The sequence below is a fragment of the Crinia signifera genome, chromosome 1 (genome assembly GCF_055691185.1).
Source record: "Crinia signifera chromosome 1, ASM5569118v1, whole genome shotgun sequence".
NCBI classification, from domain to species: domain Eukaryota; kingdom Metazoa; phylum Chordata; class Amphibia; order Anura; family Myobatrachidae; genus Crinia; species Crinia signifera.
In genome coordinates, this window is record NC_139217.1 from 383,706,086 (window position 1) to 383,731,390 (window position 25,305).

Here is a 25,305-nt window from a genome sequence, read left to right on the forward strand (position 1 = left end):
ATTATTGCGTATTGTACTACAAAAGGTAAACGATGCTAATAATGCTAATAATTAATAATTATAATAATATAATAATAATAATTAAATGCTAATAATAAGAAGCTAATAAACTTTCCATATTAAAAGAGCTAAAAGAAAAAAAAAACATCATGACGTTTCTTCTGAATAAATGTATGCTGCAATAAAACATGTTTATAGGCTGTCTGCCTATCACAGGTCAGTCAACAATCTGACACATGCCGGCATCCTTTGGTCAGTCGCACCATGGCAACGGATCCTGTCCCCTAGCAACTGAAGGGCGTTCTGTGTGGTCCAGCTGGTCACGCCCGTGGACCGCCCCCATCGTCACTTCCCTTCTTCCATAGTTCCATTCACTAGCGCGCATGTGACAGTGATTGACAGATGTGCGTGCCAAGCCCGGCCGGCACTGCACACACAGCGCTGTAACAGCTGAACGCAAACGCAGTGCAGGCGCTATACCCAGCTCTGTACACTGCTCATTAGCAATGCTTATGTTGTATACAGTGTTGTTGTCACCTGTTACATTGCGTTTTGCAGTACTGGCATACCTGCAGTTTTTCTGCAGGTATGCGTGTAGAAATGGATGTAAATCCGGGTGTGGGGCATCAGCATGGAGCTGTGTGTATATGGGCACAGTCGTGCATGCATTCTCCGTGCTGTGAACATCACCTGCAGAACACAAGCATAATAATAATATTGCAGAGAATCATGCTGGCTAGACAGAGAAGAGCCTGCTGTTGTGGTGATCTCAGGTGTCAGTATATAATACATGAAACCGGATTCTAGGAACTGTTTACTTCTCCATGGCATGGTGGGGTCTATATTTAGGAAGGTGACATGTAAAGGACGGGATGTGCTAGGGCAGGGGGCAGGGCTGTGGTGTGACAGTGCTGCTTGTTGGTCTTCAAAGGAAACGCAGGGCAGGAGGCAGCAGACGCACATTAGTCACCCTGCCCATGAATCAGCAGCACAGGCAGGCAGACGTGTCCCCTGTTATGTTCTAGTAAGTCAGTATTGTGTTGCTAGGAGACGGTAACTAATAGAAGACGGTGTTTTTTCTTCCCAGAGGGCTGTGTGTGCTAGTGAATGAACCCAGTGATCTGCGAGCAGCGCACACACATACGAGGCACGCACGCATTGCTCAGGGTTCGGGGAGGAGGAGTCTCCGGCCACTGCTCCCATCAGCAGCAGCAGCAGCTCAGATGTTTGTATACACCTCACACTGTAGTATAGCTGCTGTGTAGGAGGTGAGTAGCACTAGGACATTGTCCTAACTTGGGAGGACGTGTGAAGGTGAAGAATGGCTGAGCGATTGACTACAGGACAACAATGAGGTAGGTGTCTTCATTGTCACCCAGGGCAGGCAGTGTGACTGTGTGTGATATTGTATCCTTGTGTTGCTGTGTATTAGCAGCCCAGTGTCTGTTAATCTAACATGTATGTCTATGTTACATTTTCTATAGCACACTTCTTCAAGATCACTCACAGATGAAAAGCTGATATTACAGGAAAGACTGTACATAATAGTGAGAGATATGGAATCAGCCAATGGGCACCAGGACTGAATCCAGATTGAGCTGTGAACATGTATATTTGGCAGTGAAAGAAGTCTAACTGGAAATATTGCCGACAATCCCATGTGTTTAGCACCCAGCAGGAAAGATGAGGTTGAAATGGAACCTTCTGATAGAGCGTTTCCTGCTTCTGTCAGACACCCCAAGCCAGAACAAGCCCCCCAGGAAAGAGGAACCCACAACCTGTACCTGTTTGCTGCAGTGCTTGCCTGGCTAGTAACAGGAACTACCATTTCTAGTCTAAACAAATGGATATTTGCAGTGTACAACTTCAGGTACCCCTTGTTGCTGTCCTCACTTCACATGCTCACTGCTATTCTGTTGGACTATCCCATTCTCAGGTTTGGTTTGGTACATGTACACACTGAGGAAGAGCAGGGCCTGAACACCAGTGCTCGGTTCAAAGTGTTCCTCTTGAGTTTGACATTCTGTTCCAGCATCGCCTTTGGGAATCTTGGACTGAGCTGCGTTCAGCTTTCTTTTGCACAAATGATTTACACAACAACACCTATTTTCACCCTGGCTCTTTCTAAGCTCTTCCTGGGCACCAAGCACCATGCCCTTAAGTACACTGCCATGGTACCCATATGTCTGGGAGCTTGCTTTAGTATTGTTGGAGAGGTGCAGTTCGATCAGACAGGATGCATCTACATCTTCGCATCGACGTTTCTCAGGGGACTGAAATCCATACAGCAAAGTAAGTAATGGAACCAGCACTGTGTGTGCGCAGTACTCCAGCCAGACGCATTTGTATATTGCAACATGTAGTAGATTTAAAGGTAAGTACACACTTAGTGGGACCTTCTGAGCAATATCTATACATTTCTTGTCTAGTGAGTATGGAGTATGGGGCTTTACAGTTGTTTTACTGCTGTGAGATTGCTTCCAGAAGACATGGTTAGCTTTATGTTTTCAGTAAACGGTAACAGATTGTCAGAGTTTCTGGGCCGTATTCAGCATCAGTTGCAGTTTTGCTGACATTTCAAACCTGCAACGGCTTGCTGTCGCATGCTGGGGCCACCCAACACAGGGCAAGGCCATCAGAATGAGAAAGTCCGCCCTGCTATGCAATTGCAATCTAATTGTAATGACATGAATGGCTGCAGTGATTGGGTTTGGGTCATTGCATCGACACAATTTAGGCAGATATGCATTGGGTTGACAACTGAAGATTGACAGGCCTTAGGGCGACACATGAAATAGGTCTCGGCATGGCTAAAGTTAGAATGTCGACACAAGCATTAGGTTGACAATGGCAAGGTCGACGATCAAAATGTCGACATGAGTTTTTTGTCCAAAAATGTCGACATGGACAGAGCTCACCATGCTACGGGGGCAGTGACACACTATTCTATTCTCCCTCCACGCCCTAGTGGATGTTGGCAAATTTTGTCTAAAAAAACATGAAAAACTCATGACTGTCAACCTTGCCAATGTCAAACTAATTCTTGTGTCGACCTTCCAACCCTGTCAACCTATTTCAGTTGTCAACCTTCAGTGGTCAACCCAATGCATGTTCGCCTTAATAGGATCGACCGAATGTCCATATCCCCAGTGATTAAGGTTGACCCCTGCCTGCTAGGCCTGGCTGTGAAGGCATGCGTATTGCCACCATCTTCCCATTCCCAGCAGCTGTGAATGACGTTACGCAGTTATTCTGAATATGGTCCGGACATACCGGTGTTGTCCAGACCCCTCCCACAAAACTCTGTTAGAAGCTTTTGCAGTTCTCACATGCGCGATTTTCACACCTCTCGCCGTCCGATACTGAATAAGACCCTCTGGTCTATAATGTAATAAATCAGAAAAGTTGCTGTGTGGGATGGTAACATTTAGTTGCTGCTGTACATGTATTTTGTTGTGTAAATATAGGTAAAGACCATAGTTTCCCTCCTATAAAAATGGTATGTATTAATAAATAAATAAAATGGAGATATTGGCAGCAATGAGATTGCTGTGTTTAGACAAGACAGTGATAATCCTAGATCTCAAGCAATGGGAACATTGTAAGATAATATCCCAGTTTTGCATAGATAATGTGATGACAGTTGTGACTCATCAGTGTTTAAGCAGGATATTTACTGGTTCGCTGTTGGCTGGTTAAATCTCCAGCATGCTGAGAAATACAGAAAGGCAGATGAGCTATACCAGCCCATTCTGTGATTCATTACTTAAGTGCAATTAACACATGGATAGCCAGGTGACATGCTTTAACTGTCAGGTATTTATTATTTGTAATATGTATTGATTTATTTTCATATGCAAATCCCTGAATCAACACATCATTATTTCAAGCATTAAGTAGGTTATAAATGATAAATGTATGCTTAGGATAATACTTATTACGGTTATGGCCGCGGCTCCCATGCAGCTCACTATGCACTCTGATGTTAAAAAATATCATTTGTTCCACGCGCCGGCTGCTTCCAAGCATATGTAGCAGTTCTGTACAAATAAAAATACAGCAGGAGGAGATATATATACGCTGCCTGCACTCATTTGTGGATGTCACTCTGGACCTGGCAAACCTACAAAACAGGGGTGATATCTTCCCTGCCCCCATCTCCGTTGAAGAAAGATGCTGCCCCCCTCCGCGGTGTGCCCGCAATGCAACAGACACGCACACACACCCCTTCTCCGTTGAGGAAAGATGCTGCCTCCCCCCCCCCCCATACCCTGCAACATGTCAATCATACTGTGGCTGACAGGGTTGTGATTGGTTTTACATACAACTCTGAATTGGGAAGGTTTGAAAGTGCATTACTTTAGGTGAGATGCATTAAAAATACCAATGCCAGCATCCTGACTACCACCTGAAGATCAGAGCCAGAATCCCAACACCAATGAGGGACAGCACAGGAATCCCGACTGCCAGGATGCTGAACATCGGACCTTATTCAGGTCCGTTCGCTGCGGCCATTCATTTGCATGGGGACCAATGTTGTGTTTCTGTGCATATGTATATGCAGGGTGCGTGCACCCATTGTGAATTCTCGGATCGCTGGATGCATGCACCCAGGACAGCAGGCGGAGGGTGGTTAGGGAGAGAGAGACTCAGCCATAGGGAAGGTGTAAGGGTGCATTAATTTGGGTAGTGTAGGTGGTGGTACAGAAGGTCTGACGATGCATATGTTTAGGATGTGTAGGTGGTGGTAGGGAAGGTTTGAGGGTGCATTCATTTGGGTAGTGTAAGTGGTGGTATGGAAGGTGTAAAGGTGCGTTAATGTGGGTAGTGTAAGTGCTGGTATGGAAGGTGTGAAGGTTCATTAATGGGGGTAGTGTAAGTGGTGGTATGGAAGGTGTGAAGGTGCGTTAATGTGGGTAGTGTAAGTGGTGGTATGGAAGGTGTGAAGGTGCGTTAATGTGGGTAGTGTAAGTGGTGGTACAGAAGGTATGAAGGTACATTAATGGGGGTAGTGTAAGTGGTGGTAGGGAAGGTGTGAAGGTGCGTTAATGGGGGTAGTGTAAGTGGTGGTAGGGAAGGTGTGAAGGTACATTAATGGGGTTAGTGTAAGTGGTGGTACGGAAGGTGTGAAGGTACATTAATGGGGGTAGTGTAGGTGGGGTAGGGAAAGTGTAAGGGTTCATTAGTTTGGGTAGTGTTGGTGGTAATAAAGAAGTTGTGAGGGTGTATTAGTGTTGGTAGTATCAGCGGTAGTAGATGGATAGATCTAATAGATAGTTTTAAAGACTTAGGGACTATGGGATACTTTTCCCTGGAGAAGCAAAAGCCTTTCCAGCAAGAATTCCTTTTGTGAATAGGAATAGATTGTACTTTAGGCTGCACACCCACTATTTCTCATTATTCTTTTAGCAGATTGCACCTAGAGTGAAGCATGGCAAGTGAAGCAAACAATGCGAAGGGACGCAGTACACTAATTTGGGGTCCACATGCTCAAACCTACAAACTGACACCAAAACAAAATGTGAAACCCCCATGTCAATCTTAACATGTGTTAACCATTTCTTTGTCCACCATTTCCATGTGTTTACCTTTACCTTGTCACTATTTAGTGTAGACTTAAGAATGTCGACCTGGACACATAACCCCTCAGGACACCTAATTGCTCTGTCAGTGCTTGTCTCTCTACCTACTCTTCGCTACCTCTATAAATTGGAATACCGAAAGACTCAATCTTAGCTCCTCTGCTTCCTAATCTATAACACATCTCTTGGCAAACTAATCAGCTGTTTTGGATTTCAGTTTCATCTGTATTGGTCCGTGTCACTGAATGCCTTTCTACCATTTCATCTTGGATGTCATCCAAAACAGAATTAATTATATTTCTACCAGCTAATAGTAATTGATAATCTGCTATATCTATCACTGTTGGTAATCTCCCACAACATTAATGCAATGGTCTCTTCTGGTCTTCACAATATGAGACTCCTATCGCTGCCATCATATTAAAATTCAGCTGCAAAGCTGATGTTCCTTGCTAAATGTTCATCGCCTGCAGATTTGCTCTGTCAGTCCTTCCATTGGTTCCCTGTATTCTACCATATGTAATATAAAATACTTTTCCTGACCAAACTGCACCAACATACATCTCTTTTCTTATCTCAAAATATCTCCCAACCTCTCCATTCTGCGTCTTATCCACTTACATTACGCTCACTCAATATTACCTAACTCTTTGGCTGCCCCCACTGTGTGGAATGTGCTTCAATGTACATAAAGACTCTCCAAGTCTTCAAACCTTCAAGAGTTCCCTAAAAACTCACCTCTTGAAGCAAGTGTATCAGATTTCAGAACCGCCCTTATAAACATTCCAATCTAAAGCTGGGTACACATATGTACAATTTCATTTTTCTTGCGACCGTTCGATCGACCGAATACACGTTCGGCCGTCCAAAACGACCGTTCTGCGCGTACACATATGTACAATTTTACTTGCGACGTCCGATGTACTCCCGTCCAAACAATCGCAAGAAGAAGTATATGAGAGACCCTGTAACCCTTTGCCTGCTGTTTTAACTAATGTGTGTTTAATGCCTCACTGCCCAACACTTTAGAGGCATCACTTTAAGACATTAATCAATGTTGAAGTTTTAATAGTGTGTTATGGTGCCCTGCAAAGAGCTTCCAGCACACTCTATTAAAACTTCAACATTGATTAATGTCTTAAAGTGATGCCTCTAAAGTGTTGGGCAGTGAGGCATTAAACACACATTAGTTAAAACAGCAGGCAAAGGGTTACAGGGTCTCTCATAATGCAGCATACCACCGTGCTTTGTCAAACTGTGAAGCATATCAATCGAACATGCGTACACACTTCACTTTTGTTCCGATATGGAGCCGTCCTGTCGGATGAAATATTAAGCAGCAAAGAACCTTCGACCAACCGACCGTGGACGGCCAAGAGCGTTTTTGGCCGTTTATCGATCGCACAGCAGCAATTGGGACAGCGTACACACCTATACAATCGAACGTCCGTTTGCCCCCAGATTGGAAGAACGGCCCGACGATTGTATATATGTGTACCTAGCTTTATTACATCCCCTATGTACAGTCCACACAAATCCTCACATATTTTTTTTCTCTTCAATTTCTCATCCTCCTGATCCTTGACCAACATTGCTGGGTGACCATATTATGCAACGCACCAAGAAACTCTGGAATACATAACACATATTTAATTATTTACAGTTTCTTATGCCCCTTTCCCACTGCAGGTCTTAAACGGTAAATTGCCGTTTTTCCCCCATTTCTAAACGTTTAAGGCTGCAGTGGGAAAGCGCCAATCGATTTAAAAAGCAGAGTCCTAAACGTTTCAAAGCCGTTTTTTCTGCAGTGAGAATGGCTCTTAAACGGTATTCAGTGAAAACAAAAGGCTACAGACCAGTGATAGGCTGTCGCCAGCGTTCTGACACTCCCCACAACCAGAAAGTTTCAACCAGGAATATTTAGAAGAGAGCAGTGTGTTGAGGGGATTAAACGGTTTACTGTGATGTGAATGGTACTTAAATGGTATTTAAAACGGTAATCTACTGCAATGTGAAAGCTAATACCGTTTTAAATACCGTTTAAAAATACTGGTTCTTTAAACGGCTTGGCAGTGGGAAAGCAGCATTATATAGCGCAGCATATTCCGTTGTGCTTTACAATTGGAATATCCTTCTGTATCAATGCCTATATATATGTCTAGTGTCCATGAGTCTCTAGACTGCTGCCATCTGCTGGCAGAGATTGAAACTACATCTCTTTCTCAAACATACACAAACACAGAAGGTAGCAGGCTAGCTTTCGAAGCTTTCACTTCGAGACAGTTTACTAGTTTCCTTATAAGCTTGTGTAAGCTTAAGCTTGTGAGCAGGGCCTTCCTACCTCTATGTCTATCTGGTAATATCTAGTTTTGTTCTATTACTGTTGTTCCAATTGAAAAGCAGAATGGAATATGTTGCGCTCTACTGTAAAAGAAACAGTTATTATTAATAATAAAAATAATAAGGGTTATAATATAGTAAAACCAAAATATGAGTTCTTGTACCACTAAAAAAGCTCATGTCTGTTTATGTTTAGAATTCTTTCATGATTTTCGGGTTGCACCCCTTACATATGTAAATAGCCCCCAAGTTCGCATAGCGATACAATTTTGAGAAGTGAAAGATATTGTAACAACAATATTTATTCAATGTATGTTCCATTCAGGGCTACCCAGAATGTAGATATGAACATAATCTCGACAAATAATATATAGACAGGTTTAAATGTTGACGGGTCAAAATCTTTACAGTTAAAATGTAGATAAATCATAATGTTATGATAATTAAAATGTTGACAGTCAAATTGTAAACACAAAATGACACGTAGTGGGCCTTCTAGAATCGGGGCAGGGTGCTGGGGTATGGGGGCAGCATGAGGGGAGCTAGCCATTACTGTTGGGGGCGGGACGGTCCTGTCAGTGTCAGTGTCACTGCTAGGGGTTGGCTGGGTTGGCAATGTCGAGGCAGGGGGGACCAGTGCAGAAATGTGCAAACATGGAGCCGAATTTGGATTGCCACGAGCGATGCTGAATTGGCCCCTCTGTTTGGCCCTCTCCTCTCTAGTTGGCAGCGCAGTAGGGAGGTTTTACTGGCAGCCATTTTCTTCAGTGTTTTCTTACTGCGCTTTATTTTCCTGATGATTTGTGTGGCGCTGCTGCTGCCAAAGCGGGGCTCTTCAGTGTAAGCCAGTGGTTCCCAAACTGTGTGCCGTGGCTCCCTGGGGTGCCTCGGGACACTTGCTGGGGTGCCCCAGGTTGGTGGTCCAGGACCAATTCAATTTTTTTATGGTTAATTATTTATGGGCAAAACCAGTGCTGGTGGCTGCCAATCATTAAATGTGTACAAAAAGAAGCAAATCCTGCCCTTTACCACATAACTGACCCTAAGAATCGCATATAAAGCCAATCTAATTAATTGTTTTTGGGCCATGGGGTGCCGCGAAAAAATTCTGATACACTAGGGTGCCGTGATTCAAAAAAGTTTGGGAACCCCTGGTGTAAGCATTGAAAGACATGGGTGCACCATGCAGTGGTGTGGATTTTTATTGCAACATTGTATAATGTCACATCATGATATATATACTGTATTTGCTTATAAAAATGGGTAACCATGAAATTAGTCTTTGTGTAATAACCAATTAAATGTTCCCACAGATGTGGCGAGTAAAGATCATCACATGCTAGATCTGTTAGCACGATATAATCAGCTTAAAAATGAACCACAATATAATTTTTTATACCAAGGATATAGATCTGCCCTACTACTGAGACATTATAGCTGGGTGTGTGAGTCACCCGCTTGCTCTGTCTATGGACCTTATTCTGGTCAGCAGACGCCGCCCTGCGAATACCGGGTCGCCGGCCATCGAATGATGTGGAAGGCACACGCACATCTAAGGTTACTCTGAGGTAACCTTAGATGTGAGTGGGCATTCAGAAGGAAGTGGGCGGGCAGCTGACATCTGGTGACTGAGGATTTATAGCAGTAGCCCATTGACTTCTGCTCCTTTAATATGAGGCTCCTTAGTAAAGGACTAGAATGAGCTACTCACCTAAATCCTCAAGTCCCCCATACACTCCAGCGATTTGGGCCAAATCGGAATCCTTTGATGTCCCATCGGGTCTGATGCATGGTCCTGTGCTCATCGGACCTGAGTCGGAGGTCGGAGCTTCATGCATGGACGGTGTTCACATGCGATAGATCACACGTTACTACACCACATGCAGGGGACGGCTGCAAATCAGTAACAGACAAAGCCACATGACAGTATACAGTAGGTTCCTCTTTGTAAATGGAAAGATCCTGTTTCTGCAGCTTCATTCCGCACAACAACATTGCGGATATCTTAAAAATATGTATCTTGACAAACAAGTAATTTACAATAAATACTATGTAAACATTACACATAGTAACACAAGATGCAGTTGTAACAATAATTTAAATATACTGTACTCATTACCAGGCAGAGAATGTTATTAGTAATGGTATGTAACTGTTGTTTCATATACCTTTGATATGACACATATACTGTAAGCACAATCTTTTACCTAGATACCAATCAAGATATTTCCTGAGCATTGGTATCATATTAATGTATAAAGTAACCAAATCGGATCATGTATCAAGCAGGGAAAGAGTGGAGGTAAGTACTAATAAAGCATAGGTAGAAGCTGATCAGTTGCTATGGGCAACTGCTGCACAGTGCATGATACAGCAACCCCAAAGTATGAAAGGATTTCCTTATCCATTTTTGCTTATTATTGTCTAATTTATAGGAAGCAAATATGATAATGTCGACTACTAGTGAGGATGGTAAAGTTTCATGAAGCATGCTGAGCAAAGAGAGCCATGCTTGGGGACGTGTTACACTAATCTGGGGGTCCAATTAGTGTAGATACAAAAAAAAATGAAAAACTTGTGTCAGCCATTTCCTTGCGACCTTTTATTTTAATTTTTTAACCAGTTATTTGTATAGCGCACACATATTCCGCAGCGCTGTACCGAGAATATTTCAACATCAATCCCTGTTCCAGTAGAGCTTACAATCTATATTCCCTACACGCACTCACAGATATTCCAGGGTTCATTGTTTTTGGGGAGCAAATTAACCTACCAGTATAATTTTGGAGGTACTTATGTAGTATCTGGGCTGCCGATTTCTAAATCGGGTCGGATCGGGCGCATCGCATGCGACCATCGGATGTGATGCGATGACCCGATTTTTCCATAGGAATCAATGTTAAAATGGACTGAGTCCATTTTAACATGGAATTCAATGGGAAAAAGGGGTCCTTTTCATACCCCTACTATCCAAGTGGGCATGGAGTTGGATATAAACCTGTGGCGAGCGTAGCGAGCCACCGAGCCCAAAGCGTGGCGAGCGTAGCGAGCCCCGCGAGGGGACACAGAATACCGTTCGCTCGCCACGCTTCGGGCTCAGTGGCTCGCTACGCTCGCCACAGCTTTATATCCAACTCCATGCCCACTTGGATAGTAGGGGTATGAAAAGGACCCCTTTTTCCCATTGAATTCCATGTTAAAATGGACTCAGTCCATTTTAACATTGATTCCTATGGAAAAATCGGGTCATCGCATCCGATGGTCGCATGCCATGCATCGCATCGCATCTGATTGTATGCCTTAACTTAAGGCATACAATCAAAAAATCGGCAGCCCAGATACTACATAAGTACCATTTTGGATTATGGGAGGTAACAGGAGTACCCGGAGGAAATCCATGTAAGCACGGGGATAATATACAAACTCTGCAGTTGGGGTCATACCCAGTTTGTTTTATCACTGTCTACCATTGTAAAGTGCAACAGAATCTGCTGCGCTATATAAGAAACTGCAAATAAATAAATGGTGGGAATCTAACCCATGACCTCAGTGCCGTGGGGCAGTTATGCTAACCATTACACAATCCATGTTCCTCCTTAGCTTATGTCAACTTTTTGTCAATGTCGACATAGTGCATTTTGACCTTTTTCACGTGTCGAGCTTTTAATTGTTGACCAATAGTGATTGACTTATTGATTAGCAACCTAATTACTATCTCTCCTTCATGCCACACCCGATTATTAAATATAACCACATTTAGGGGGAAATTTACTAAGTACGGCCATATACAGTCGATCCGCGTACAGACGGGTACGAACGCCCGCATATATGAATGGAGAATATGGCTAATTTACAAAGCTGCCATATTCTCCAGATTTGGATTTTCAAATGTCGTAGCTGCTCGTATTGGGCAGCCGTATTTACAGCCATCAAATACGTATGATGTGGTAGCTCCGGATCAGTCAGATCCATGCAATGATGGTCTGTGTAAAAAAAAAAAATATATCAAAGTTTTTGTTTGTTTTTTACATTTAAAAACGCTACCCCCACCTGACTATAACCAGCACCATTGCTTTAGGAAAGAGAAGGTTTGTCACTAGGTGGTGCACCAGTTCAGGATTAACAACGCTATTAAAACACATACCTTTTATTATTTATTCATTAAAAAGCTGCGAAATATGACGAACAAACAGCACAAAGTGGGTACAGTGCAATGATTTAAAAAAGCACGTGCGGGGTTAACAAGCTCTTGCCTAAATTTTGCTTATGTATTTAGTAGATAGCACTTTATATTCCTTTATTGAATAAATATATATATATTTGGAAAAGTGTCGCTATCTGTATTATTTTCTTCCAAGAATTAGAATGACAACTCAGGGACCGCTCCTGCAATCAGAAATTGACATTCAATCCCCTAGACAATTATCTGGAAATCTACCAGAGGATTATAAAGGAGGCTGGTGACAATGGGGTTATAACCAAGACACAATCAGAGTTTCTAAAAGTGGAACATCCAAAGGTAGCCACACTGTACCTCCTACCTAAAATACATAAGAACAAAACAAACCCACCCGGGAGACCCATAGTCTCAGGGGTGGGGGGATTTACTGAGAATTAGGTGGGATCCCGGGATTTGGCCCCAAAATTGGAGGTTTCAATCCCAGGATTTCGGGATTAGACGGCGCATGCGCCGTCTAATGCCGGGCAGCGTCTGAGCTCCTACTCAGATGCTGCCCTGCTTCTTCCAGCGCGGCTCTGCGTAGCATGGCTCTGTGTAGCGTGATGTCAGTAGTCACGCTGCGCAGGCCAGAAAACTGCACTGCCGCTCCCGGACACGGACGGATTTACCACAGTCGCACCGCTCAGCTTGTTCCCCACTGTTACAGCCTCATAAGTCTGGCCATACCTCCCGGATCCTGGCCGCACCCGCCCAGGTATGTAAATATGCAGGCGGCCGGGGCATTTTTTTTTAAATAGGGAAAACAATCCCGGGATTGAGCATTTTTTCAATCCCGGGATTGAGCATTTTTTCAATCCCGGGATTGAGCATTTTTTCAATCCCGGGATTGAAAAAATGCCCCGGGATTGGCATCCCTACTGAGAATGCCAGTAAATTTGTGGATCATTGGCTACGGAAGTATGTGTATACATTATCATCATACACCCGCAACACAATGGATGTGCTCAACAAGATCCAGGATATCATTTTGAATGACAAGTGTTGGCTCATTACATGCGACGTGGAGAGTTTATACACGAGCATCATCCACAAACACGGGATCAATGCCACCCAATACTTCCTTGGTATGGATCGTGAAGACCCCTTCAACGAATTCCTTATACAACTTCTCCAATTCGTACTCACTAAGAACTTTTTTACTTGTGATGACAAATTCTACCTCCAGGTACAGGGGACTGCTATGGGCAGTGCCTGTGCTCCAACTTATGCGAACCTGTACCTGGGGTGGTGGGAACAATAGTTAGTATTGAGCACTTTACCCAGCATGTTCTCTTATGGTTGAGCTATATAGATGACCTGCTTATCATCTGGGAAGGTGATAAAGAGCAGTTCATAGAGTTCATCAGGATTCTCAACCATAATCAACTGAACCTTAATCTGACCTTTGAGATCAGCCAGGAGTCAGTTACCTTCCTAGACCTGAAGCTAACTATTGAAATAGATGGACACATCTCCTCAGATTTATATCGCAAAAAAAGACGGCCGAGCGGCTTCCCCTGTCAACCATTGGACTGTCGACCTTCCCCATGTCAACCTAATGCTTGTGTCGACCTAACCCATGTCGACCTTCCTGCATGTTGACCTAAATACATGTCAACCTAATGCTTGTCGATCACCATGCTGTTGACCTAGTGACCGTATCCTGTTTTTTGCATTTCATAGGCTCCAGATTGACTTGAGTATGTCAACGAACTTTCATGCCTTTTACTACAATAGGTATTAATTGTGTACTGCAATTTTAAGCAGTTTATACTAAAATTGTTTAAATTGTTAAGCACCTAGCTTAACTATTTATACAATTTTAGTATAAGTTCCTAATTATTGATTCTGCTCTACACTGCTGTTAATGTTACTAATGCCAACAGGTGCATGGAACATTTAATTTGCATCTTCTTCCTGTCTGGTAAAGACCAGCAGTGTCTCATATTCTAAAGCCCCACTGTCACACCCAATGCCGAGAGCAATTTTATGCCCGGAACATACAAGGTATGTAAGGAAGTAAATATAGTGTTTGACAGTTCACCATATAAGACAATAAAGTCCTACAACTGTTTACCTTGCATATTGTCCCCATACCTTTGGCACAGACATTGTAACACTTCAACCCATGACTATAATTTAATAATAATGATGAAATTGCTGGCAAGGGATTCAGAAATGTAGAACAAAGTGGCATTGTGTGCATATATAAACAGAGAAATTGGCATGCTGCCTTCAGGGATATGCCTGAGGTACTATTTATTACATTTGACCCAGTTAACACATTTAGATTTTTATAACGTGGCAATATGATTGAAGTGAACACAATATTTAACTGAAAAAAAGTACTCATGTTATGTGTTTAAGGGGTAGATGTATGAAGCAGTGACAAGAGTGAAGATGTGAACCAATCAGCTGCTGTGTTTAAAGGTGCCCACACACTAGAAAGATCTGCGATCGTAAGATGTGCGCATAAATTAGCCTTGAAATCTTTTTTCCGTCCTAGACAAAAGATTTCAGGCAAGCGCACAGCTTTACCAAAGATTTTTCTTAAGATCCCGTGTGCGTTCCTATGGATCTTTTGTTAAATCTTCTGATCTTTTGTGCAGCACGTAAGATCAGAAGATTCAGCTAAAGATCCACGGGAGCGCGTATCGGACAAAAATCGGCCGATTTTCGACCGATTATTGGTAAACATCGGACGATATATAGGCCGATTTATAGGAAATCGGCCAATCGGCCCAAAAATTGTTCTAGTGTGTGGGCACCGGAGGTTGAGAGGTGATTAGTATGTTAAAATACAGGATAGAGTATATTATATGTAAAACCACTATTATATAACTATGTGGAAACGATAGACTGTAACGCAAGGAATGTAGTGTACTACAATTGTTATTGCATGTTATCCTATTTTTATGCATTGACCCAATAAAATTATTTAAAAAAAAAAAAAATACAGGATAGGGAATCATATAGAACTGGGCTGAAGTTTACATAGAGAGTATCATTGCACACAAAGCATAACCTGGCTTCCTTGCAAGTGCAGCGTGTATGGTTATTCATTTTTGGAGGGAATTGAAAATTATTTGTTTTGTATTTCTAAGGATTAAATTCACAGAAAGTGTTACAATCCAAAAGTTTTAGTTTTGGGTAAATACTGGATAGAAGGGAAACCTATGATGTTGGGTGGAGTACTTTAGTCATTCGGAAAATGTGACTCTTCCTCCTCATTCTATGACACATTGCAGTTATTCACTTATAGTCTGTATAGTATATGACTGATGATTTTTCGTTTAACAGACAATTCTTTTATGTTTTTTAGGTTCACTTCTTAAAGAAGAAAACATCCATTCTGTTACCCTGCTTTACTTGATGTCCATCCCCAGTTTCTGTATCTTGCTGGTGGCTGCCATGTTGCTGGAGAGAGGGGTAGTATGGGAGAGCCCACCTGACTGTGACAATCGACTTTGGCTCTTCATCCTCCTCAGCTGCTTGGGATCTGTTCTGTACAACCTAGCCAGCTTCTGTGTCATCACACTGACCTCGGCTGTAACCATACATGTACTGGGCAACCTGAATGTGGTTGGGAACCTTGTTCTATCCAGAGTACTTTTTGGGAGTCATCTGACAGTGCTCAGTTACATGGGCATTGGTCTTACCTTGGCAGGAATGTGTATGTATCATAACTGTGAATTTATAGCCAGGTACATTGCCACTAGGCAATCTCTACATGCCACAGAAAGACAGATGAAGTCCGAGTGACCGCTTTCTGCCAAGAGGTTAAACAATAAGCAGATTATTGGGGGCACTGCAGAAAATAAATTATACATCTGTTTGTATTTGCTGAGTCATTCAGCATGAAGTGCTGCTGAATAAATGAAGCCTTCAATGTCACCTTTGTATAGGAAAATCACTGTTCTGGAATGAAGATCTTATCAGGGCACTGGAAGAATTGCTCAGTAACTGAATGTGTCCTTCAAGGAAAACTGTATTAATATCATGGGGATAATCGTATGAATTGCAAAAGGTTTGATCTGCATTTAAACGCTGGCAACGGCACCCAATTTCGCACCCTATGCAGTTTGGATTCAGTCTGAATTTGCACAAAATATTGTTCCATTCTCCCCCCCGTTATAGAGTGCGGCTTCTTAGCATTGAATAGGATCGATCCCTAACTTCCCTTTTTAGTTCACTCTGGGTTTTCAGTGGATATTATATTTTCTTACCTGTACTTTCTGCAGTAGTTTCCATTGCCTAAAATCATGTTGTTATACTGGAATAACAGCCAAAAACAAACCTGCAAGTTGCTAATGTGACCAAGTAAACACCATGGGGGTGATGCACAGTTGAATGTATGCTAATTTTTGGAGCATAGCTCAGGAATGGATGTTACAGAGCTGGATGCATTTCTGCCTCATTTACACTTGTGACCAATGAGGCAGAACGGGCCGCTCTCACATAAGAGGTCATATTCTCACACCTGCGGACTGTTAAAGCCTGCCCATAGGGGAGGAGTTTGCAGTGTAGGACAGATGCTCACTGATAGCAGCATACAAGGCACAGATGTTGTCTACTGTCTAATATGCATAGAAGGATGAATAAAACCATTTTTTGTCAGCATACCACTCTTGACATATGTACGGCCCATTAACTCTCAACTCTGCATCAGGCCCTGTGGTATTTATGTAGTAATAATGAAGTCAAGGAGATTCTAGCTGCCAACAACAGCTGGTGCTGAGCATGTTTCAACAGGTATGGTAGGCTGATTCTGCTTCTACCTCCATAGACTGTGAGCCGGGTCAGCCCGACAAGTCACTAGAAGCCATTCTGGCAGTTTCTGCAGTTATTTGAATTGACCACATTATGTCCAGCTCATACCATAGTCCTATCCATCGCTAAGGCCTTGTGTCTCCATTTGAATTGGATCTAATGAATAAGCAATATGTGAGCATGGGCATTGTGAATTCTGTCATCTACAGCACTATAGCACAAGGGTATCTGCATGATAGGTCAACAGTGTCAAGACAGTCAATAGGTCGACACCAAAATGTCGACATGCACAAGGTTGACATTGACAAAAGTTGGACACAAGCAAAATGTTGAGGTGGCAGTGGTCGACATACAAAAAAGGTTGACATGTAGCGAAGCAAGGCACCTGGCCCAAAGCATGGCGAGTGAAACGAGTCATGAGAGGGCACGTGCTACGCTAATTGGGAGTCCACATGCTGAGGTGTCGACATTGTCACAAAAAAGTCATGCCGACCTTTCGTGTTTGTCGACCTTTATCCATGTCAACCTTTTTGTGTGGACCTATTGACTCTCTATCTAGACACTGTAGACCTTTTAATATGGAACCAGCACAAGAAAAAGCACAATACACAGTTGAACACAGCTCCGCTTCTCATAGTGTGGTTCTAGAAGGGTTATATTAATGCATAGCTGACACATGAATAGCATCCCTCCCAACTTGCCAGTCCTTTGAATTGTCACTCTGCACACGGCAAAGGTGCATGATGCAATTTGTGGGTGTGGCCTAGCGGCAAGGGGTTGTAGCATATTGTAGCAGCGCTCCTGTGAGGCCGCGCCCCCCATTTTCATCATAGTTGGGGCATGGCCAGCAGCTCTGAGCTGCTGGCCATGCTCCCAGCCCCTCTGTATATGCACAGTGTCTATTGAAGAGCAGCACAAGGGGACTCCCAACCAACATTCCCCCCCAACACCAAAAAAAAGGACGGTCCCATGAACATTGGGACAGTTGGGAGATGTGGAGTAGCATTACATACGCAGACATGACAAAGCTTTATTACATGATCCTAGCACCTACAGTATGCTAGTTCTCCTTTCATGCACTAAAACAATACTTTTACTTCGTAAGTGAGATTGAAAAATATGCAATACTATTTGTATACAGAACTTGCTTGCCAGCTGGGGACTAAGTGCTTATTTCTAAAGCCACCCCTCACCAGCAGTGCACAATCAGTTAAGGAAAATGGATGACACTGGTTGCATCGGTATTCAAATCCACCTGCTGTATTTTGTAAGGGGATCAACAAAACGTGCACAGTTGTTGTGGACAGATTTAGGGCGAGTTTAGAGGTGGACACAGTTCAGTTCCGAATTTAGATGCAGAGTGATTGACAGTGTGTGTTTATGGGTGGTAATGGAGAAGGGGGCTAGTCAAACACACGAGTGCTGAAAGCATTTAGTGCACAGTTGTAATGGCCTTGGCAGCTTAGTTCCGATGGACATTCTGAGCATTGACAGTATTGCTCAGTTGTTTAATGGTGCTTCTGTGTATACAAGAATCATATTAGAGAAGCAGCCAGTTGGCGTGTCAGTGCAAATTACAATGGCTGCAACATTAGCATATTTTGCGGTATAACTGTGTTCACCTCTGAATCAGGGCTGCAAACTTTACTACATCATATTTAACTCTATTGCATAATATAATGACATCATAGTTTACTACTGGAGTAACTCCAGTTACAAATGCTCAATATAGGCTGAAGATGAAGAATAACATTATACAGAGCATATATACGTGGGGGATCTGGTAGGCTAAACAACATACAGTTAACAAAATTATGGAATTCTCAGCCAGATGTTTTAAGTCCAAAAAATAGACAAACGCGATGGTGTTAAAGAATGATAAACGTCCACCCAATCAGCTCCCAACTGTCAAACAGCATATAACATGATAATTAGGAGCTGATTGGCTGGACATTTATCACTCTTCAACATGCTCACATTTATCTCTTTTTTTAAGGCTTAATACATCTGCCGTAATGTTCTCTCTGATCACATCCAAAGCGGGGGCAAAAGCGCTCTTTGCCAATGTATCTTCACTCATTTTTTTGTGCAGGAAATTAGGATGGCAATATCTTCTAGTGTGTGTGCCTAATATCTTTAACAATGTGTGCCCCCACTCATTGTTAAAGATATTGACATCTTCCGGACATGCAGGTCAATCTGCCAATATTGCTTATGCCATTTACACCCATCACTCAGTGTGGATGCACAATATCTTTCACGATCAGCTCAAGGGAAATTGTTCACCAATATATAATTTTCTAGTGTGTTTGGGCCTTAAGGTGCCCATACACTTGCCAATATGTGTGCTGTGCGTTTTTTACCTCATTTGTGCCATGAGATTTTGGCACTTGTAGGGCGATGCATTGCGATTTACTGTACTGTGCGGGTGCGATGCGATTTTACCTAATGGACATCGCATCGCATCCCATATACTACAAAACTGATGCGATGTAGCACAAAAAATACTGCCTGCAGATACTTTTTGTGCTATACAATATTGTACCCGTGGCAACGCGCATCACATCCCCGCAGGTACACGGTGCGATTTTAACCGATGCGATGCGTTTTGAACTTTAAAAGATCAAAACGCATGTTAAAATCGCAACGTGTATGGGCACCTTTAAGCATGAGGTTCAACTGTAGCCTCACCTGATGTGCTTCCAGATACTTTACTGTACTGTAATGTGAACATTGCTTACAGTCAGTGGTATAGGATCATCTATATATGTTCAGTGTTCGTGTGTCTCTGAAACATTGCCATCTGTTGGTAGTGAGTGAAACTACATCTGTTTCTCTCACAATTCAAGTCACAAGGTAGCAGACTAGCTTTCGAAGCTTTTGCTTCGCGCGGGCTTACTAGTAGTACTAACATTCTATACTATTATTAGTTATTTATATAGCGCACACATATTCCGCAGCGCTTTACAGAGAATATTTGAACATTCACATCAGTCCCTGCCCCAGTGGAGCTTAGTATATATCTATCTATCATTAGGCTCATATGGCAATTTGTGCTTCATTCCTCTATAGCAGGCATGTCCAAACTATGGCCGTCCAGCTGTTGTGAAACTACACATCCCAGCATGCCTTCCAATAGTTTTAGCACTCCCTAATAGCAAAACCGTGGCAAGGCATGATGGGACTTGTAGTTTCACAACAGATGGAGGGCCATAGTGTGGACATGCCTGCTCTATAGTATGAGTAACCGTCTCCCCCATAGTAAGAAAACACATTTCTACACTTCCATCAGCATTATTAATGAGCCGTATAGAATGCCTATTTATACCTGTGAATTCTGCGGTCAGCACAATGAGCATTTGGTGCTATGTAAATGTCTTTGTCCTACTAGCACTGTTGTAGCGGTCTGTATTGTCCTGGTCATCCAGATACAAACCTTAAAAACTGTGATTAACTCTATAAAGACAATTGTGTATTTTGTGATTAAGTGTCCGGGTGGAATTGAAGTACTGTAGAGTAGTTTTGTATAATCAGTATTATTGTACTTTATGGCAGTTCATCTAATTTACTGTCTCTCTATTATCCAGTAATTGTCTTATTTATCAATTGCATTTTAGGAAACTTTGTCTTAAAATATATCTTATACATATATGTGTTTACAACCTATGCTTTGTTAGCCCTGCTATCTATGTTCATTGTTTTATATTGGAAAATACACTACAGGTATGAGACCTTTTACCAGGAAAGTTACAAATAAGAAGGGAACAATTTATTGCTGCTGTTTTGTGATTTTGTCATTTACATATAAATGATGACCAATTGTCTCCTCTTACAAGTACTGTGGGGAGGTCTCCTAATCAGTTTTCTGCAGGAAGGAAGTAGCAGGGTCAACATGTGGTAAACCACGGGTCATTTTTAGCAATGTGTTTTAAAACTTTGATATTGAAAAATGACAGCAATACTAATATAGTCTATCCTTAAATACTCTATGATCACTGCATATTACAGTCATGTCCAAATTTGCATCATACAATTATTATTATAATTTTATTTATAAGGCGCCACAAGTGTTTTGCAGCGCCGTACAACGGAACAGCACAGGGAGACACAACTTGGCATAACATTGAATAAATAACAAAAATAGAGTACAAAATACAAGCTCACAAATAATTAATTTATGTTTAAAAACAAATTATTTTCTGCTTTCATACATAGAATGTTTCCCTGAACCGCAGATACATAACAAAGACATATGGAAACTACAGTTGTTCAAAGTTAAAATAATCAATATTGTGTGGAAATATTAGTGCAATCTCGTAAGGTGGATGGGTGCACTTTCACACATCAGCCAATTAGTAGCACACGACCTTGGTACAAATAGCCGCAGCTTGGTTTAGTTGCATCGAACATAAATAAAAGCCTAAATTGTCTATACAAAATGATTCACTCTGAGTGGAGAGAACTAGCATCCCCCTCACACAACAGTAATATTAGCACAGTACTGTACTTACAGCCAGTATTCAGAGTGTCTCTCAACAGGCCTGCTGGCTGCTCCCCAGGTAGTGAGAGACCATACACAACTTGGGGGTTATTCTGGTTGGCACGCAGCAATGCGAGGTTCACAGCGCTGCATGTCATTTTCTGCACCATATGCCGCTGCCCCCATTTGCAGGGGGAATTCCCCCGCACGGCTGCGAATGGATGTTTAGCATAAACATCCATTCGCAGCCTATGGGAAAACACCCACATCATTCGATGGTCGCCGACCATCGAATGATGTGGAAGGCACAAGCAAAACTAAGACACACTGAGGTGTGCATGGACCAGAATAAGGTCCCTTGTATCAGCCTGTGACAGGTACTCTGACAATCATACATAGCTCTCTTTTAAAACGTCCTCGTTTATCACAATAGAAATTATTACATTTACTATAAAAGTGTCCTGGTTTCTTAGCAAAACTCTGTAGCCATGAAATAGAGGTGCCTATTGTGTATTTAATCATTGTTGCAAATTGTCGTTGGGTGGAGGGAGTGTTGGCTGACTCGCCGACAGTCGAGATCCTGATGGTAAGTATACGGACATCGGAATCCCAACAGTTCAACTGCTTCACGGTAGCGATTCCGACCAACAGGGGCTATTCTCTCTCATGGGGTTCCACAACCCCTATAAAGGGAGAATAGAACCTGTGGCCAGCAAAGCGAGCTACCGAGCCCGCAAGGGGCTGTTTTCCACTCCCCCTGTCGGAATACCGGCAGTTGGGATTCCGATGATGTTTTACTGACCGTCGGCAAGTCATACCACACCCGGGTGGATTCAAGTCCTGCAAATAAATAAGGGACGCTGAATGGCTTTGAGCTGGCTCTGTGAAGTCAAGTGAAGCCAATTATACCCCTTTTTCACCAACAAATAGGGTTTGTAGACTGGGCTATGCATACGGCTCAAAGTAGGCATGTGCTAGGCCATCCTGCGATAAAATCAAGTTATTTTTTTTAAATTGCTGGCCGTACGCAAGTTGATTGACATAAAGCCGGTATTTGGGGTGGTAACTGGCTGTTTTCAGGGAGAGTTGGGGAAAATGCAGGCTTGCCCAGGCGTTTTAAGGAAAGTCAAGTGACATCAGCTCTGGCCCCGATCAGCCTGTTTCTATCGAACCTGCCGAGTAAGTCCTGGGCTACACACAGACTGTACACACTGGAAAAATCATGCGATGGTGAGCGGCTTGTGTATGGATTTGCTGCTAATCACTAGGCTGCGATACTGTTGCCCTGATTCAGCTTGGCTCGGTAAACAGCGAAAATTGCTGCTTACCAAGCATTGAAACCCCGCCACACCAAACTCCCACCCCACCTGCCACCGGTTCTCTAACACATCCCCTCACGTGCATCCGCCATCAGGAAAAATCATTCCATAATCGCTGACCATCAAATGATTTCTCCTGCCATCGGCAGTTCGCTGAAGAGGGGGCGAGCGCTGATGTCCTGTGACTGTGACTGCTGCCCGCTCCCAGCTGGCATTGGCTCACCATCGTTCCCATGTGATCGCCCAGTGATTTCATGGGGACACCCATAAAACACTGGGCATTTCCATGGGTGAGCCCCATCCGCCCCCGGCCCTCCATCCCCAAAATGAATGGCCCGGCGAATGTGTAACTCGCCAAAGCCATCTGACGATTGGTAAGGAATCACGGCCTTAGTGCAGTCAGCCTTCACAGCTATAATATATCATTTAAGAATGCTCTTATAATTCTATCATTCATATAAAACAAATTCTTATGGCAGATGACACAACCGTGGGGTTTGTTTGAATTGGAAGTTAGTGGAAACCGTAACTAACATTACTTTTTTATTTATTTTTATTTATACCAACAGAGGGAACATAATAATAAAAATGACAACATAACAATAACAAGAATAAAATCAGTACTTAGTACACAATAATGAAAAGGTTAATATAGAGTCAGGTCCATAACTATTGGGACCCGACACAATTCTCATATTTTACCATTGTAATTCCTACACTGTTCACCTGATTTGGATGAAAATACCCTCAAATCAAAGCTTAAAATCTGCAGTTAAAGTACATCTTGTTTGGATCATTTTAAATCCATTGTGGTGGTGTATAGGGCCCAAAATATGAGAATTGTGTTGATGTCCCAATATTTATGGACCTGACCCAGTACAATTTTTACAGTAATTTATCTTCATATGGGAAACTTTAAATGATCATTGCTAAATATAGCATCAACCGTGCATGCTGATTTCACAATCACTTCATAGTTAGATTTTGTTCTGATGTACAGGAGTGTGTGTGGCTGATACATTTCTCCACCTGCATAAAAGGTATGTTGTACATTTTAACTAAAATCCATTAAACCCAAGGCACAGTATACTGCCTTAGATGTAACTTCAAAAGTAATATAGCAACAGAAGTGAACATAAGTTTCTACACCCATGTGACCTTGTATTTCTTATGTGAGGTATAAAAATGAATGAATGAATAAATAAATACAAATGTTTTTACTTTCCGGGTGAAATGTGGTTTATTTTCTGGAAATAGGGTTGCTGTGTTCCTCAACACAAAGGTCCCTCATTTCTATCTAAAAACCTATAGGGTTAAGAGTCCTGAAACCCCAGGAAAACATTGACAGCCATGCTACAGCCATGATTCCAGTCCAGTCTGCAGTCATTGTGTCACACAAGTGAATTCCAAAACTGTGCACACTTATTGAGACATCTTTCCTGACACACACAAACGCCAGGAGGACATAGAACTGTGGTAAATAGATATGTGCGTTTATATATATCCAAGGCTAATTTTCAGATTTCTGCTATAAATTACAACACATGCTATTTTTTACCTTATTAGCTAAGCAATTTTCACTGTATGAAAATCTCCACTGTAGTAGCACATTGGTGGACACTGATCTTTTTACTTTGGGTGGTATGTACTAAAGGGAAAATGAGGATCAAAGCCCATTTTTGGGCTGTAGTCACTTTTTTCATGATTGCTTAGCCATTAATGCTGCGCTGCGGTGCAGAGTGTGTAGCCAGCTTGTACTGGCATTACCCTTTAGAACCCTATGGGCTTCTGTCCGCATTGTGCTCTAGAGGCATCCGATAAGATCCCTCCCAACAACCCCGGCGACCAGCACATCCCTCTGGGTCCTGAAGCCCAGAAATTCTGGCATTGCAAAGGGCAACTTTTTTCAGAAGAGCCGTCCTTTGAAAAACTAATCACATATGTTAGTACATATGTGATTAGTATCATCGTGATTTATGGCGGGATGTACCACACAGGCTTAGTACAACCGGCCCTTGTATGTTTATCTCTTGATGGCACCCCTGGAATATCTGGAAGACGTATAAAATAACAAGATTTCACTGACTGCTTTGAGAGACATGACTTGCATTCTGATGCTGCTGTGGTTATGGTATTATAAAGCAAGTTACATCGTCTTGTCTCATTTGCCCACAGCTTTATAGAATTGATCTCTTGTACTTAAGGGGTGTAATTTTATACTTCAAACCAACCAGAGAAGCTTCCGTTATCTTCCGAGACGTTTGAAGCAGAACCACGAAGTAATATTAGGCAGTGGTGAACAGGGAATGTCTGCTGATTGTAGCAATCCAGCCAGGTGCACTTTTCACTGCACAAGTGTGGCCTGCTGGAATCAGGAATTGGTCTTGAGTACAAGCTACTTTTTTTTTTGTTATTTTTAAAACTTGTGTGTCTTAGCCATGAGCTCACAGCAGTTATTTCAGCACTACAAGGGGAAGGGCGCTTTTTCAGAAGATTACTGAATGGGATTACCACAGGCCTGCCTTGGAAAATTCCAGGCAAGAAGGGGCTACAGCAGCTGATCTCCTATTTTAGAGTGGAAATACTAATTTGTAG

General features: G+C 42.5%; 1 protein-coding gene and 1 long non-coding RNA gene across 4 annotated transcripts in view; one reads left to right on the forward strand and one right to left on the reverse strand.

The window, feature by feature from the left end:
- Positions 1 to 436: 436 nt before the first annotated feature.
- Positions 437 to 23,933, forward strand: SLC35E4 (solute carrier family 35 member E4). Of its 3 annotated transcripts, none has more exons than XM_083151504.1 (4): positions 437 to 775; positions 1,088 to 1,355; positions 1,485 to 2,292; positions 15,464 to 23,933. In XM_083151504.1, the coding sequence occupies exons 3-4, from the start codon at positions 1,659 to 1,661 to the stop codon at positions 15,901 to 15,903; spliced, it is 1,074 nt and encodes a 357-aa protein (XP_083007630.1). In that variant the 5' UTR covers positions 437 to 775; positions 1,088 to 1,355; positions 1,485 to 1,658; the 3' UTR covers positions 15,904 to 23,933. The 3 variants fall into 3 exon arrangements, with proteins under 3 accessions (XP_083007630.1, XP_083007631.1, XP_083007632.1); XM_083151505.1 differs by having other exon boundaries at positions 440 to 586; XM_083151506.1 differs by lacking the exon at positions 437 to 775 and having other exon boundaries at positions 888 to 1,268.
- LOC146013504 (uncharacterized) overlaps positions 9,640 to 25,305 on the reverse strand; it is a 61,252-nt gene continuing 45,586 nt past the window's right edge. Inside the window, exon 3 of the long non-coding RNA XR_014446484.1 lies at positions 9,640 to 9,815. This is a non-coding gene — a long non-coding RNA (uncharacterized LOC146013504). The remainder of the gene's footprint in view (positions 9,816 to 25,305) is intronic.